The sequence below is a fragment of the Chelonia mydas genome, chromosome 13, assembly GCF_015237465.2.
Source record: "Chelonia mydas isolate rCheMyd1 chromosome 13, rCheMyd1.pri.v2, whole genome shotgun sequence".
In the NCBI taxonomy this organism is placed as follows: Eukaryota; Metazoa; Chordata; order Testudines; family Cheloniidae; genus Chelonia; species Chelonia mydas.
The window spans coordinates 32083469-32097568 of record NC_051253.2 but is presented as its reverse complement, the minus strand read 5'-3'; the positions used below and the strand labels follow the sequence as shown (position 1 = coordinate 32097568).

The 14100-nt window shown below is 59.9% G+C and overlaps 1 protein-coding gene across 36 annotated transcripts; it reads right to left on the bottom strand.

Moving 5' to 3' along the window:
• Nucleotides 1-315: 315 nt before the first annotated feature.
• On the bottom strand, nucleotides 316-13012 carry LOC102932855 (hornerin). 36 transcript variants are annotated; one of them, XM_043527075.1, is made up of 9 exons: nucleotides 12773-12993; nucleotides 12242-12340; nucleotides 11327-11412; nucleotides 10287-10405; nucleotides 9182-9422; nucleotides 6782-6942; nucleotides 5347-5422; nucleotides 4955-5047; nucleotides 316-4261 (listed from the first exon to the last, which is right to left on the bottom strand). In XM_043527075.1, exons 6-9 carry the CDS (start codon nucleotides 6803-6805, stop codon nucleotides 618-620), a joined length of 3837 nt encoding a protein of 1278 aa, XP_043383010.1. In that variant the 5' UTR covers nucleotides 6806-6942; nucleotides 9182-9422; nucleotides 10287-10405; nucleotides 11327-11412; nucleotides 12242-12340; nucleotides 12773-12993; the 3' UTR covers nucleotides 316-617. The 36 variants fall into 36 exon arrangements, 33 of the variants coding, with proteins under 33 accessions (XP_043383010.1, XP_043383014.1, XP_043383000.1 ...); XM_043527079.1 differs by lacking the exon at nucleotides 10287-10405 and having other exon boundaries at nucleotides 11327-11719; XM_043527065.1 differs by having other exon boundaries at nucleotides 10161-11412.
• Nucleotides 13013-14100: the final 1088 nt, after the last annotated feature.

The window sequence follows — 14100 nt, the reverse complement described above, 5'->3', positions numbered from 1 at the left end:
TCCCATGTGCTGCCCCAGCCTGGGTGTAGCCCCCGGACCAGAGTGGCAGGGCCTGCTGGAAGCTGGGGCTCCCAAAGGGGGACCTGATGCCCCATGGGAATCCCAGCCTTGGGTGAGCTGCTGCATTCCAGCAGGGGTGATGGGCTGCCCCGTGACAGCATTGTCCCCCCCGCGGGAATGGCTGCGTGGGCACACTGGCCTCCCCGCTGGAGAGGCTCACGCAGGATATGTGGGTCAGGCTGTCCTGCTCTCACCCCAGGGCCACAGCCCTTGCCCTGCGTCTGCCCCCAAACAGCTGCAGAGAGGAGACACGCGTTTACAAGGGAGCATTTCCCCTTCTTCAAAACCATTTATTGACCAAAAACGTTACAGAACATGGCACAGAAAGTTCTCCCCTATGTTCCCACCAACCACTCCCATAAGGACCCAGCCTCACCCAGCGCTCCCTCTCGCACCGCGTGCCTGCCAGCTCAGCCGGTAGTGCTCCCATGCCGTGGGCTCTGACGGCACGCTCCATGGGCTGCTTGTACCATGGCTCCGGGGCAGCGTCCCCTTGGCTCCAGGGCCGTGCAGGGCCCGTGCAGGGCTGCTGTGGCTCCCAGGCCCGGGGACCGGGTCTATCTCGTGTGGATGCGGCGATGTTTGCAGAGGTAGGACCGAAGGCTGAAGCGCTTGCCGCACAGCGCACACTCGTGGGGTTTGCCGGCTGCGGCGGCATGGATGCGGCGGTGCTTGCAGAGGTATGAGCGCTGGCTGAAGCACTTGCCACACTGGGGGCACTGGTGGGGCTTCCCCGCCCCGTGGATCCGGCGGTGCTTCACCAGGTACGAGCTGCGGCCGAAGCACTTTCGGCATTCGGGACATTGGAAGGGATTATCCTGCACCAAGGCTGCGGGGGATGGGGGGGTCTCGGCCAGGCCTCCCCCTCGCTCAGCAATGACACATTGAGCCTCTCCAGCCTGGAGACACTGCAGTGCAGCCAGTGCCAGGCTCTGGGCCACGGGACTCTCTGCTCCGTGGCAGGGCTCCCCATGGACCATCTGCACTGCACTCAGTGCCGGGCTCTGCTCAGTGCCGTGGCAGGGCTGCCCGTGGACTGTCTGCACTGCACTCAGTGCCGGCCTCTGCTCGGTCCCATGGCAGGGCTGCCCGTGGACTGTCTGCACTGCACTCAGTGCCGGGCTCTGCTCGGTGCCGTGGCAGGGCTGCCCGTGGACTGTCTGCACTGCACTCAGTGCCGGGCTCTGCTCAGTGCCGTGGCAGGGCTGCCCGTGGAGTGTCTGCACTGCATTCAGTGCCGGGCTCTGCTCGGTCCCGTGGCAGGGCTGCCCGTGGAGTGTCTGCACTGCATTCAGTGCCGGGCTCTGCTCGGTCCCGTGGCAGGGCTGCCCGTGGACTGTCTGCACTGCACTCAGTGCCGGGCTCTGCTCGGTGCCGTGGCAGGGCTCCCCATGGACTCCCTGCCGGGCAATCAGGCCTGAACTCCCCTCTGCTCCATGGCAGGACTCCCCGTGGACTCTCTGCAGCACAATCAGCTCCAGCCTCTGGGCCGTGGGTCCCTCAGTGCTGTAGCAGGGCTCTGCCTGAATTCTCTGCAGTGCAAACAAGGTTGGGCATTGTGCCACATTACCCTCTGCGCTGTCCCAGGGCTCCGCATGGACCCTCTGCAAGGCAATCAGCGGCGGGTTCCCTTCTGGGCTGTGGCTGGGCTCCCCGTGGATGCCCTGCAATGCACTCAGGGCTGGGCTCCATTCTTGTCCATGGCAGGGCTCTCCGTGGACACCCGGCAGCGTAGTGAGCACAGGGCTCCAGCCTGCTCTGTGGCCTGGCTCTGCATGGACGCCCTGCAGTGTAGTGAGCATCGGGCTCCACCCTGCTCCGTGGCCTGGCTCTGCATGGACACCCTGCAGTGTAGTGAGCATCGGGCTCCACCCCGGTCCATGGCCTGGCTCTGCGTGGACGCCCTGCAGCGTAGTGAGCACCGGGCTCCACCCTGCTCCGTGGCAGGGTTCCACGTGGACTCCCTGCAATGTAGTTAGCACTGGGCTCCACCTCGCTCCATGGCCGGGCTCTGCGTGGACGCCCTGCAGTGTAGTGAGCACCGGGCTCCACCCCGCTCCGGGGCAGGGCTCTCCATGGACTCCCTGCAGTGCAAACAAGGTTGGGCTCTGTGCCACATTGCCCTCCCCTCCATGGGCAGGCTCCACATGGCTTCTTTGCAGTGTAGTCATCATTGGGCTCCACCCCGCCCCGTGGCAGGGCTCTGTATGGACTCCCTGCAGCGTAGTCAGAGCCCAGGTCCTCTCTGCTCCATTGCCGGGCTCCATGTGGACTCCCAGCCCCTCACTCAGCCCCGGGCTCCGCCCCACTCCATGGCCAGGCTCTGTGTGGACTCCCAGGCCTTCACTCAGCCCCAGGTTCCGCCCCACTCCATGACCAGGCTCTGTGTGGACTCCCAGCCCCTCACTCAGCCCCGGGCTCCGCCCCACTCTGTGGCCAGGCTCCACGTGGCTGCCCTGCAGTGTAGTGAGCACCGGGCTCCACCCTGCTCCATGGCAGGGTTCTCCATGGACTCCCTGCAGTGCAAACAAGGTTGGGCTCTGTGCCACATTGCCCTCCCCTCCATGGGCAGGCTCCACATGGCTTCTCTGCAGCGTAGTCAGAGCCCAGGTCCTCTCTGCTCCATGGCCAGGCTCCGCATGGACTCCCAGCCCCTCACTCAGCCCCAGGCTCCGTACCACTCCATGGCTGGGCTCCACATGAACTCCCCGGCCCTCGCTCAGCCCTGCGCTCCGCCCCATGCTGTGGTCAGGCTCCGTGTGGACTCCCAGCCCTTCACTCAGCCCCGGGCTCTGCCCCACTCCGTGGCCAGGCTCCCCGTGGACTTCCCGGCCCTCACTCAGCCCCGGGCTCCGCCCCACTCCGTGGCCAGGCTCCGTGTGGACTCCCAGCCCCTCACTCAACCCTGGGCTCCGCCCCACTCCGTGGCCAGGCTCCGTGTGGACTCCCAGCCCCTCACTCAACCCCGGGCTCCGCCCCACTCCGTGGCCAGGCTCCGTGTGGACTCCCAGCCCCTCACTCAACCCCGGGCTCCGCCCCACTCCGTGGCCAGGCTCCGTGTGGACTCCCAGCCCCTCACTCAGCCCCGGGCTCTGCCCCACTCCGTGGCCAGGCTCCCCGTGGACTCCCTGCAGCGCACTCGGCACCGGGCTGCCCTCCATTCCATGGCTGGCTTCCGTGTGGACTCTCTGATGCTGCAGGAGCCGTGAGGCCCGGCTGAAGCCGCGGCCACACTGGGGGCAGTGGTGGGGACGCTCCCCCGTGTGCATGAGCTGGTGCCGGAGCAGGTCCGAGCGCCACAGGAAGCCCTTCCCACAGTCCCCACAGCTGTGGGGTTTGTCTCCAGTGTGGTTCCTCTGGTGGGAGCTCAGCTTGGAGCGGCGGCTGAAACTCTTTCCGCAGGTGGCACACGTGTGGGGTGGCCCCCCTGCAGCTGCGCTCTGGGGCACAGTGATGTCCCGCAGGGGGCTGCCCCCTTGCCTCCCCGGCGGGGGGTCATAGCGGCTGTTCTTACCCTGCCTCCTCCGTGGAGGGTTCCTCCTCACTGCCCGGTGCTGGCTTCCGCCAGCTCTGCCCTGCTCCGGGATCCAGGGAATGTTCTCTCCAGCACTTCTCTGGAACGGCCCCTCTGGCTCCAGCATCCCTGCTATGCCTGGCTCCAGCATCTCCTGCTTTACAGCCCTCACAGCACTTCTCAAGAAGGGCCTCTCCAACTCCGACATCCCTGCTATGCCTGGCTCCAGCATCTCTTGCTTTACAGCCTTCACAGCACTTCTCAAGAAGGGCCTCTCCGACTCCGACATCCCTGTTATGCCTGGCTCCGGCATCTCCTGCTTTGTAGCCCTCACAGCGCTTCTCAGGAATGGCCCCTCTGGCTCCAATGTCTCCTGCTTTACAGCCCTCACTGTGCTTCTCAAGAATGGCCCCTCTGGCTCCAGCACCCCTGCTACGCCTGGCTCCTGCACCTCCTGCTTTACAGTCCTCACTGTGCTTCTCAGGAAGCGCCCCTCCGGCTCCAGCATCCCTCCTACGCCTGGCTTCAGCATGTCCTGCTTTCCAGCCCTCACAGCGCTTCTCAGGAATGGTCCCTCCGGCTCCAGCATCCCTGCTATGCCTGGCTTCGGCATCTCCTGCTTTCCAGCCCTCACAGCGCTTCTCAGGAAAGGCCCCTGCGGCTCCAGCTTTACCGCTTCATCACCTGCTGGGAAACAGAGCGCAACCAGAGGTGAGTTCCAGCCTCAGCCGGGCGACCACCTGGGTGCAGCCAGGAGGGCCCACGCGATCATGTAATCTGACCTCCTGCGTAGCCCAGGCCCGAGACCTGCCCGGAATCAATCCCGATTTGAACCAGAGCAGCCCTTTAAGAGAACCATCCCATCTTGCCTGGAAAATTGTCAGTGATGGAGAATCCACCACCACTCCTGGTAAATGCTTTCAATGGTTAATTACTCACTGTCAAAAGGCACACCTTCTTTCCAGTCTGGACATGCCTAGCTTCAGCGTCCAGCCACTGGCTTGCGTTAGACCTTCGACTGCTAGAATCCCAAGGGATTCCCCCTCCTCTGATCCATCCCATGTGGCTCACACCCCACTAGGCAGGGCTCCCGCACCATCACCCCCTCCCCTGGGCACAGAGCCCATTATCAAATATTTGTTCCCCCTGTGTAGGTGCGTATAGACTATGGTCAAGTCATCCCTGAATCTTCTCTTTGTTAAGCTACAGAGATCGAGCTCCAGGGATCTATCGCTGTAAGGCAGATTTTCTATCCTTTCCTCAGTCTCGTGGCTCTTCTCCGACCCCTCTCCAACTCATCAACCTCCTTCCTCAACTGTGGGCCCCAGAACTGGACCCAGCAGCAGTTACCCCAGTGCCAAGTACAGAGGGCTCACTCACCACTGGGATCGCTGTAGGGCTGCAGCTCCAGCACCCACACATTCTCCCCTTCCACCCAGGACGCCGGGTCCGGCAGGGGGACAGAGCATCCTTCTGGAGGAAGCAAAGAGATGAGGTCAGGGAGACCTCCTGGAGAGCCCTGGAAACGGGAGGGTGGCACCACCCTGTGTCTGGGAGAGTCCCAGGGTGACTGTCATTGCCTGGAGGCTCCCGCTGCACCACGGGAAGCCCTCGGGAGGCCAATTCCAATAGCCCCTCATTGAGGGGGCTGCGCTGGGTGCCCCCTACTGAGCATCCCAAGGGATTCCCCCTCCCCTGATCCATCCCATGCGGCTCACACCCCACTAGGCAGGACTCCTGTACCATCACCCCCTCCCCTGGGGCAGACTCACCTGCAGCTTGCTGAGAGTCCCTTCCCCGAGCGGGCTCTGCCGCAGCCATGAGTGAACCGGGACGTGGCTCTGCAGCCTGCCAGGGTGAGAAAGGCAGTCAGTGGGGGAGTGCGGGCGGGGGCGTGCTTCTCCCCATTCCCTGCCCCTGGATCTGGTATCTGTGTCACTGGGGAAACATTTGGTCACTCTCCAGCCAACAGACACGGCAGGGGAAAGAACTGGAGCAGCCAGCGCCCCCAGCGACGGAGCCCGAGGTGCCCCCCAACGGGGCCCTGAGAAACCCACCAGCCAGGCCCCAGCCCTGGAAACACAGCCGCCCACCTCCAGCCAGCCCCCCCCAACATTCTGATATTCCAGCACCCACCCAACCCTAACACCACCCCACACACTCAGCAACCCCCCACCCCTCACCCAGACTGCCCAGCCCCTCTGCCCCAAAAACCCAGCCCCCTCCCAGGCTGTGCCCAGCCTCGCACCTGCCCCAAACATCCAGCTATCCACACCCTGCACCCAGCCCCCCTACTGAACCCAGCCCCCCCATGCTGCACCCGGCCTGCCGAGCCCCCCCACTACACCTAGCCCCTAGTCCCCCCACACTGCACCCAGCCTGCCCTGCCCAGGCCCCCCACTACACCTAGCCTCCAGATACCGAGACCCCCCCACGCTGCACCCAGCCTGCCCATCCCCCCATTCTGCACCCAGTCCCCCCCACCGCTGCACCCAATCTACCGTGCTCAGCCCCCCCAACATTGTACCCAGCCCCCCCCACTGCACCCAGCCTCCCCCCCACGCTTTACCCAGCCTGCGCAGCCCCCCGAATGGCTCCCAGGTCCCCGGCCCAGCCCCCCACGCTGCGCCCAGCCCCCGCTGCTCCGCCGCCGGGTGCAATTACCGGGTGAGCGGGAGGCTCCGCGGCGGGCCCGGGCTCAGCGACCCCCGGGCAGCCCCAGCGCCGTCCGGGGCGGGGTCCACCTGGAGCTTCACCCCCCGGCCCCACGGGACCCTCCCGCCGCCAGCCCCGGGGACTCCGCCCTGTGCCCCATAGCCGGCCCCACGGGACCCTCCCCCGGGGCGGGCCCAGAGCTGGTCCGGCCCCGGGGCCTGCAGGGGAGCCCGGCCCCTGCCCGTAAATGCAGCCCCCGCCCTGCTATGCCCATTTCCCCACAGCCCCCCCACCCCCAGCATCCCATTCACCTCGGCCCTCCTGCACCCCCACGGACCCCTCCCCCTGCCCCCCGTTCGCCCCGGCCCTCCTGCACCCCCACGTCCCCCCCGCACCCCTCCACCTGACCCCCATTCGCCCCGGCCCTCCTGCACCCCCACGTCCCCCCCGCACCCCTCCACCTGCCCCCCATTCGCCCTGACCCTCCTGCACCCCCAGCTCCCTCCATTCCCCACAGCGCCAAGGAGCAGCCCTGACCTGTCCAACACTCACCCTGGCAGACCAGCGGCCGCCCATGCCAGGCACTGCACAGACACAGACCAGATGGTCCCTGCTGCCCCAGGAGCCACTCTGGATTCACTCCTAAAGCTCTGGAGTCTCCCCCAACAGCCTATTATTACTCAGATCCCCCGGGGATTCGCAGAGGCCCTGCACTGAAAAGGAAGGAAATCATGCTCCTAGGACACCGAATGGAAGGCAGCTAGGTGAGGCGCATGCCCCGGAGTGAAACAGGAGCAGAGAGCTGGACATGGAATTCACAGGCCCGCGCCCTGTTGGGAACAGAATCCAGACCCCTGCCTTGCACATATGGGAACGCTGCAGCCCATGTAGGAGGAGACTAAGGGCCCCCTCCCCCCCGTGCTAGGCACTGTACAAGCGCAGGACAAAACACCCATCCCTGGTGGATCCAGCCAGGCTGACGGGGGGGAGCACAAGGAGACGATGTGACGATGGGCAGCCACCTCGGCGCACCAGCTGCCGAACCCTTGTTGAGTTTATTGTAGGCTATTTCGGCCAGTTTCCTAGAACTAGTGGACTAAAGATCCCCACAGGCTGCATGTATGAAAGGCAGGTGATCAATCCAAACCCCTCTAGGTCTCTTCCCCACCCTTTTCCCATTTGACTTTGAGTTCCTCTTTTTTCTATACTTGAATACAGGGCTGGGAATATTGTCATGGGAATCCAAGTATAGTGTCAATAGCTAGAGGTCAGATTCGTAAAGGTATTTAGGCACCGAAGGCACCTGGGGATTTTTAAATCCCTTTACAGATTTGTTCTGGGGTCTCTCCTTTTTTCTGGCATAGAGTTTTTTTTGTCCTTGGCTTGTTCTATGTGTTGACACCTGGAATGGGTTTGGTTTGGTACAAGAAAAAGACGGGAAAAGTTTAACAGATGATAAAAATGTTTATTGAAAGCCCCACAGCAAAGGAGAGCTTGAAGGAGAGGTTTGAAGGCAAATCCACAGGACACAAGATTGGCAGGGACCTCTGGGGCATGAAGTCCAGGCCCTGCTGTCGCAGAAACCACATCCCCTACTCCCCGTCAGAAACCCCGTGTGGATGATCCAATTTCACATGATGAAAGTGCAGCTTCAATCTGTTCCTTCTTGAGGTGGGGCAGGGCTACGCCTCACAGCTACCCCAACAGCAACGGCTGTTTGGGGGTGATGTTGTGTGACATTTCTGTACTAGCAAAGCGGTTCAGGTGGCAAAAGCACTCTTTGCTGGTATCGCTCATTTCACACCCTGAGCCAATATAAGTTATACCAGCAAAAACATTTTCACACCGGAATAGCTGGGGTTTTTTGTTCGTCTAGCCACGGTTAGGGGGTGACTTGATCCCGGTCTATAAATACCTACAGAGGAACCAGGAATGTGCCAGCAGACGGCTCTTCAGTCTAGCAGACAAACATCTAACAAGAGCCAGTGGCTGGAAGTTGAGGCCAGACGAACGCAGAGTGCTGCATGTCTTTAATGGAGAGGGTAATTAACCATTGTAACAACCTCCCAGGGCTTGGGGCGGATTCTCCATCCCTGGCCATTTTAAAATCAAGACAGGATGTTTTTCTAAAAGAGCTGCTCGAGTTCAAATAGGAATTGATTCAGGGATGTTCTCTGGCCTGGGTTCTACAGGAGGTCAGACAAGATGATCACAGGGCCTTAAAATCTACGAATGAATTAACACTCCCAAGTGTAGACCTGGTTTTAAGCAAAACCAAAATGACGCGGATTTGAACCCAAGTCAGAGCATCCACACCACCCACTGCACCGTGAAACCCCAGCGGTAGTGATGCTGGCAGGACAGTCTGTGACGGTTGCGTGGCCGGAAGTGAAGCGAGCCAGACGAGATCCTTCAGGAATGGAAATCCAGGAAAAGAGCGTCTGCCACTCCCACAAGTGACAAGGAATCGGAAGGGCTGGAGGGACTTTGAAGAGCAAACAGGCAAGGCTAGCAAACCAAACAAGAGATTCTCTCAGGAGCAGGAAGCCTGCAAGGAACTTGGCAGGGCTTGAGGGAAGATAAAGACATGGCAGAGAAGGTATGGGCACGTCTACACTACGGAAACTAAACAGCGCAGCCCCGTAGGGTAGACGCAGCCTTCACCTACAGGAGTTTTTCTGCAGTGTAAGAACATTCCCTCCCTGAACACCACTAGCCACCTTCCACTGGCATAGCTGTGTCTGCACTGGGGGGCTGTCAGCAAAGGGAAGTTGGGGTGTTTTTTCACACCCCTGACCGACCAAGCTATGCCAGTGTATCCTTTCAGTTAGAGCAGACCTAACTAACAAGACCCAGCCCTTACCATCCATCAATCCCAAAGAACGGTGCAGCATTATCCCCATTTTACAGATAGGGAAACTCAGGCCCAGAGAAGAATGTGATGGGACTTACCCACAGCTGGGAATAGAGCCTAAGGGCCAGCCTTTGCGCTGGCCACCAGGCCACACCAATTTCTCTGCATCACCCTGTGCCCCAGAGGATGTCGGGAAGATACAGCTGAGGTGCTGTCAGGTTCGCAGGGCATCAGAAGAGCAGCAGGGGTGCAACCACAAGTCCTGCAGGAACTGGAGCCTTCAGCAGCCTCGTTAGCTACCTTCACATCCCTCCACAGAACTCTCCTCGGCTGTGAGCCCTACAAAAAACCAGACAGGCCCCTGGTGAGCTGAGCCTAGTGCACATCCTGCTGACCTCCTTGTCCTCCCACATCGCTCAGTATCCATCTCTTGGCCTGTGCCTTGCACTTGGACTGTGAGCTTCTGGGGGCAGGGGCAGTGCTGTCGTTCTCTGTGCAGCACCTACCACGACTGGGGTCCTTCCACGCTACAGTAATACACAGAAGGGGCTGAGCTACTGGGAACTGGCTGTCGTGTGGCCCCCCCCGACCACCAGAACATATTGCCCCCGTCCCAGGTACACGAAGGAGAAGAGTCATCCCATTAGCATTATGTAGTGCCACAAGTAAATTGTGTCAGTAGCTTAAATGACATCCCGCCCCCGGCACACAGCCTAGCGAAGGGACCCAGGAAGGCAGATGTTGCTGCATTTCGCAGAGACACAAACCCCAACTTCTGCCCTTCCCAGCATTGGCATGGCTCATGGTAGGGCAGCAGCAAGTTGTGCCAGCAAATGGTGTCAGCAGCGGAAACGGAGAACGGCTGCTGAATGTCTGACTTTAGAGAAAAACTGAATCATCCACAACAGAGGAGGAGGGCTTTGAATATTCTGGGCCATTGGGAGCTGACGGGAGCCCTGCACTTTAATCCCTGGTACTATTCATCAGTAGATCTCAAAGCACTTCAGAGCATGATTCCCATTTAATGAATGGGGAAACTGAGGCACAAAAAGGGGAAAATTAGTTGCCCAGGCAAACCCAAGCAGGAGGGGCAGAGCCAGGAAGACAACCCAGGTCTCAACAGTCCCAGTCCATTGCTCTGTCCACTCAGCCACACTGCTCTGAAGAGAATCCCCCCGAGATAAATGCACTCCTAGAGTTCACCCATCCATGGAACTCCTCCTCCAGCTGCAGCAATCTGAACGTCAGCGGCTGTGAGGATGTGCTTGACAGCAGATTGGACAAAGATTCTTTGAAGTCTACCGTCTCGACCAGTTAGTATGCTACAGAAGATAGAGACCAGCATAAGAGAGTTCTCTGTATCTATCCCAATGCAGCCATCGTTACGATGTTCTAACTAAAAAGCGTGAAAAAGGAAGGAAACGATACTTTTGTTTAGCAGCAGAAATAAACACTAGGTAAGAAAAGCAATGGGGTTTTTGCAAAGCTTTTTATTCCTTAGAAACATTTACTAAATGGTGTCATAACTAAGCAGCGAAAACCATATATACAAATCCTCATAAAAAACTTGGGCATTGACCTACTGCTTTATGTTGGGATTTCAGTGTCCTGGCAGGAATAAAATTGTTCTCCGTAGATTCAGCACATGACAAAAAAACATATAAGGTGAGTAAGTGGTTTATTTTGTCACCTTTGTAAAAGTTTCTTTTTTGAACCATTATAACATAATAATTCTATGGCCTGCGCTCTACGTTTTTATAAAGTACTTTATTAACACAGAGGTGGTACCTAGCCCATCCTAAGACTAATTCACACAGAACAAAATGTCACTTAATGTCAGCTAAAGGTCTCTGTTCCCATTTTATACAATCACTAAGAAACTGGAAAACTACAAAGTAAGTGAAGGACATCTTCAACCTCCCATTTCTTACTCCCAAAAGAGGATGACACTGGATTTTCCACAATAGTCTAACGACCCTTCCATTTTAAACGGTCTAAGATCTTTAAAAACAAGGTATTTTCCACCAAACACCCCATTTCCCATGTTGTCTTAGCCCAACAGATATTAAGGCCAAAGGGCCATTCTGACCCTGCACAGCACAGGCCGGAGAATCACCCACTGATTCCTTCACCATGTCCAGACTAGAGCAGATCCCTTAGAAAGGCAGCCATCTTGATGCAAACGCTTCATGTGCTGGAGAATGCACCGCAGCCCTTGGTAAATTGTTGCAATGGTTACTCACCCTCAGTGAAAAATTTCCACCTTCTCTCTCATCTGAATTTTTCCAGCTTCAGCATCTGGCCACTGGATCCTCTCTGACTTCCCCTGCTGGGTTGAAAAGCCCTCTACTCAGGCTTTCGACCCCAGGTTGGTACTTAGAGATCATGATCGCACACCCACTTCACTTTCTCATGGACAAATGAAAGCGATGAGGCTCTCACGTTTTCAACCTCTATCTGGTGTTTTCCTCGAATTCCCAGTTCCTGGAGTCATGTGATTATTGGCTAAGACACTGAGTCTGCTTTTTGGTAAACCAGATGGATCTAGCTCTTTATGCTGGTCACTCAAGGGCATTTTCTCCAGCCCTCAAACTCTGCAGGTCTCTTCCCTGCATCCTCTCCAATGTATCATCCCCCTGTTAGAATGTGTACACCAGAACTAGGCACAGGTTTCCAGTGTCAGCCTCCCAGTGCCACCCCCGGAGGTGAAATCCCCTCCCAGCTCACTACAGCCGTGTATGTTCCACATCCAAGGATTGCATGACCCCTCATGCCATGGCACTGCACTGGTAGCTTGTGTCCAGCTGCTTGTCCGCTGTGCCCCCTAGATCCTTTCCCATCACTGCTGCCCAGTAGACAGCCCCCAGAGCCACCCCGGCACTGAGGCAAAGGGACCCTCCGGGATGGTGTGCAGGGGTCACTTAGCAATCACTCTTTATGGGGCTGGGAACCAGGGGCTGACCCCCCCCCAAACTTTTCCCAAGGGGAGAGCAGCTGTGACCACCTCCTACCTGGCCCCAGAGAGGACCAGGCATGGGGGGCTCCACAGGGTGCCACTTCACAGGCCCCGTACTGCTCATGGCAGCACCAGGGCCATTCCACATAGCGGCACCCCTGCGCCAATCAACCGCGCCAGGGCAGGTTAACCCCTTCCTCACCTGGACAGTCGCCACATGGCATCTCCCCTTCCTCACAGCTCTGTGACCACCTCCCCGCGCTCTCTCCGGAAAGTCAGGGCCACCTGGGACGGGGGGAGCCTGTTTGAGGGAAGGAGATAGGCCAGGTCACGCCTAAGACCCTTCCATGCCCGTACCAGGGCCTCGGGGAAAGCCAGACCTTGCAGGGGGTGGGGGGCTGTGCGCTATGTCTGGGATTTGGGGCATCCCGGCGCTTGGGGGGGCAGGGCAGAGGGCAGTGCTCAGATCACTATCCCAGCCAGAACAGCCCATGGGGCAGAGGCTGCTCGGGGTGCAGGGGCCAGGAGCATTCTGGGAGGGGGACCCCATGGAAAGCCCTGGGGCCAAGAGGGGGCTGTTACCAGCCACATCTCTGAGCCCCTCCCCAGTGGCAGAGGGGGAGTGGGTGGCTCTAGCAGGGGGCTGAGCCCTGCCAGGGGTTGGGCTGTCAGGGGGGTCTGGTCCGGGCAGCCCCCCACTGCTGGGGCTGTGTCGTGCAGCGCCGGGACCCACCCTCGTCCCTGCCCTTCCCCAGGCACAGGGACCCGGACCCGGCCCCGGCCCCGATCCCCTGCCCGATCCCGGGTGCCGCCCCCCGCGGCTCTCCCAGTTACCGGGGCCCCTGGGCTGGCGCCGCATTCCCGGCGCTCGCCCCGCGGGGCCCCGGGCGCAGCCGGCTCGGTGCGCGCTGGGCGGAGCGGGACGTGGGGCAGCGAGCGCCGCCGCCTGCGCTCCGCAGCCAGCCCCCTCTGGCGGCGCCTGCTCCTGGCTGGGCCCTGCCCAGGGCTGCCCCGCAGGGGCCCCCGAAGAGTGAGGCTGCTGGGGGCTGTTACTGCCCCCTGCCCCAAAGACCTGTTGGGATTGGCCCTGCTTTGAGCAGGGGGTTGGACTAGATGACCTCCTGAGGTCCCTTCCAACCCTGAGATTCTATGATTTTATTACACTGGTGTCAATCGGGAGCAATCCCATTGGATCCATCTGCCAGAGCTGTGAATTGCTCTGCTGGCTGGAAGAACAGCTTATTATAGCCATTTCACACATGGAGAAACTGAGGCACTGGGCGACCTGAAGTGACTCCCCCAAGGTCATACAGGATGTCTGTGGCAGGGACAGGATGTTATACCCCAGAGTCCTGAGTGTCCCCCCTCCATCCTAGCTCTGACCAGCAGCAAGCCAGCTCCTGCTCTAGCCACTAGCCCTCACTCCCCTCCAGAGCCAGGGACAGAAGCCAGGGGTCCTGATGGGTGGCCAGCAGTCTTGGCTGGACTGGGCGAGGCTCTCCCCACACTCTCCAAAGCAACCAGGAATGGGCCCTTTGCAGCATCCCAGCTCAGGGCTGTGTCACTTCCCTGCAGCCTGCCGCAGGGTGCTGGGGAGCTTGCCCCATCCCAGGAGCCACACATGGAGCCTGTAGTGTGGGGCCATGCCTCGATGGCAGGGGACTCCCCCCTGAGCCTCGGGTAGCAGCTGTGCAGCCAGAGAGCAGCTGGGGCAGGGGCCGCGGAGCCACAGTGCAGGGGAGGACGGGACAGCCCATGATGGGGCATCACGGGGGCGGTGGGGCAGGCTGGGTGCTGGTGGGATGGGCTTGATTTCCCAAGAGACATCTGGGAAGCATCAACTCCTGCTCCAGCTCCGAGGGGTTGGGGCTGGAGGCAGCAGAGTTTCCCAAGGGGGCGACTGCTCTTACCCAGAGACGCTGGGGTAGGAATCCAGTGTAGCGGCTGGGTGGCTGCAGCGCTGTCTGCGAATCCATAGGAGGAGGATGGGTCCTACCAGAGAAGAGCTGCGCCCCCCCCAGGCCCGTCCAGCCCAGTATCCCTCCCTTGCCCCCCCCGATC

Excerpts from the sequence above, each read along its gene's own strand:
- LOC102932855 (XM_043527064.1), bottom strand. The coding sequence starts at position 6,805 with ATGGGCGGCCGCTGGTCTGCCAGG. Across the intron at positions 5,423-6,781 it reads GCGGCCGCTGGTCTGCCAGG|GCTGCAGAGCCACGTCCCGG; the intron begins GTGAGTGTTGGA and ends TCACCCTGGCAG. Across the intron at positions 4,262-4,954 it reads GCCCTACAGCGATCCCAGTG|CAGGTGATGAAGCGGTAAAG; the intron begins GTGAGTGAGCCC and ends TCTGTTTCCCAG.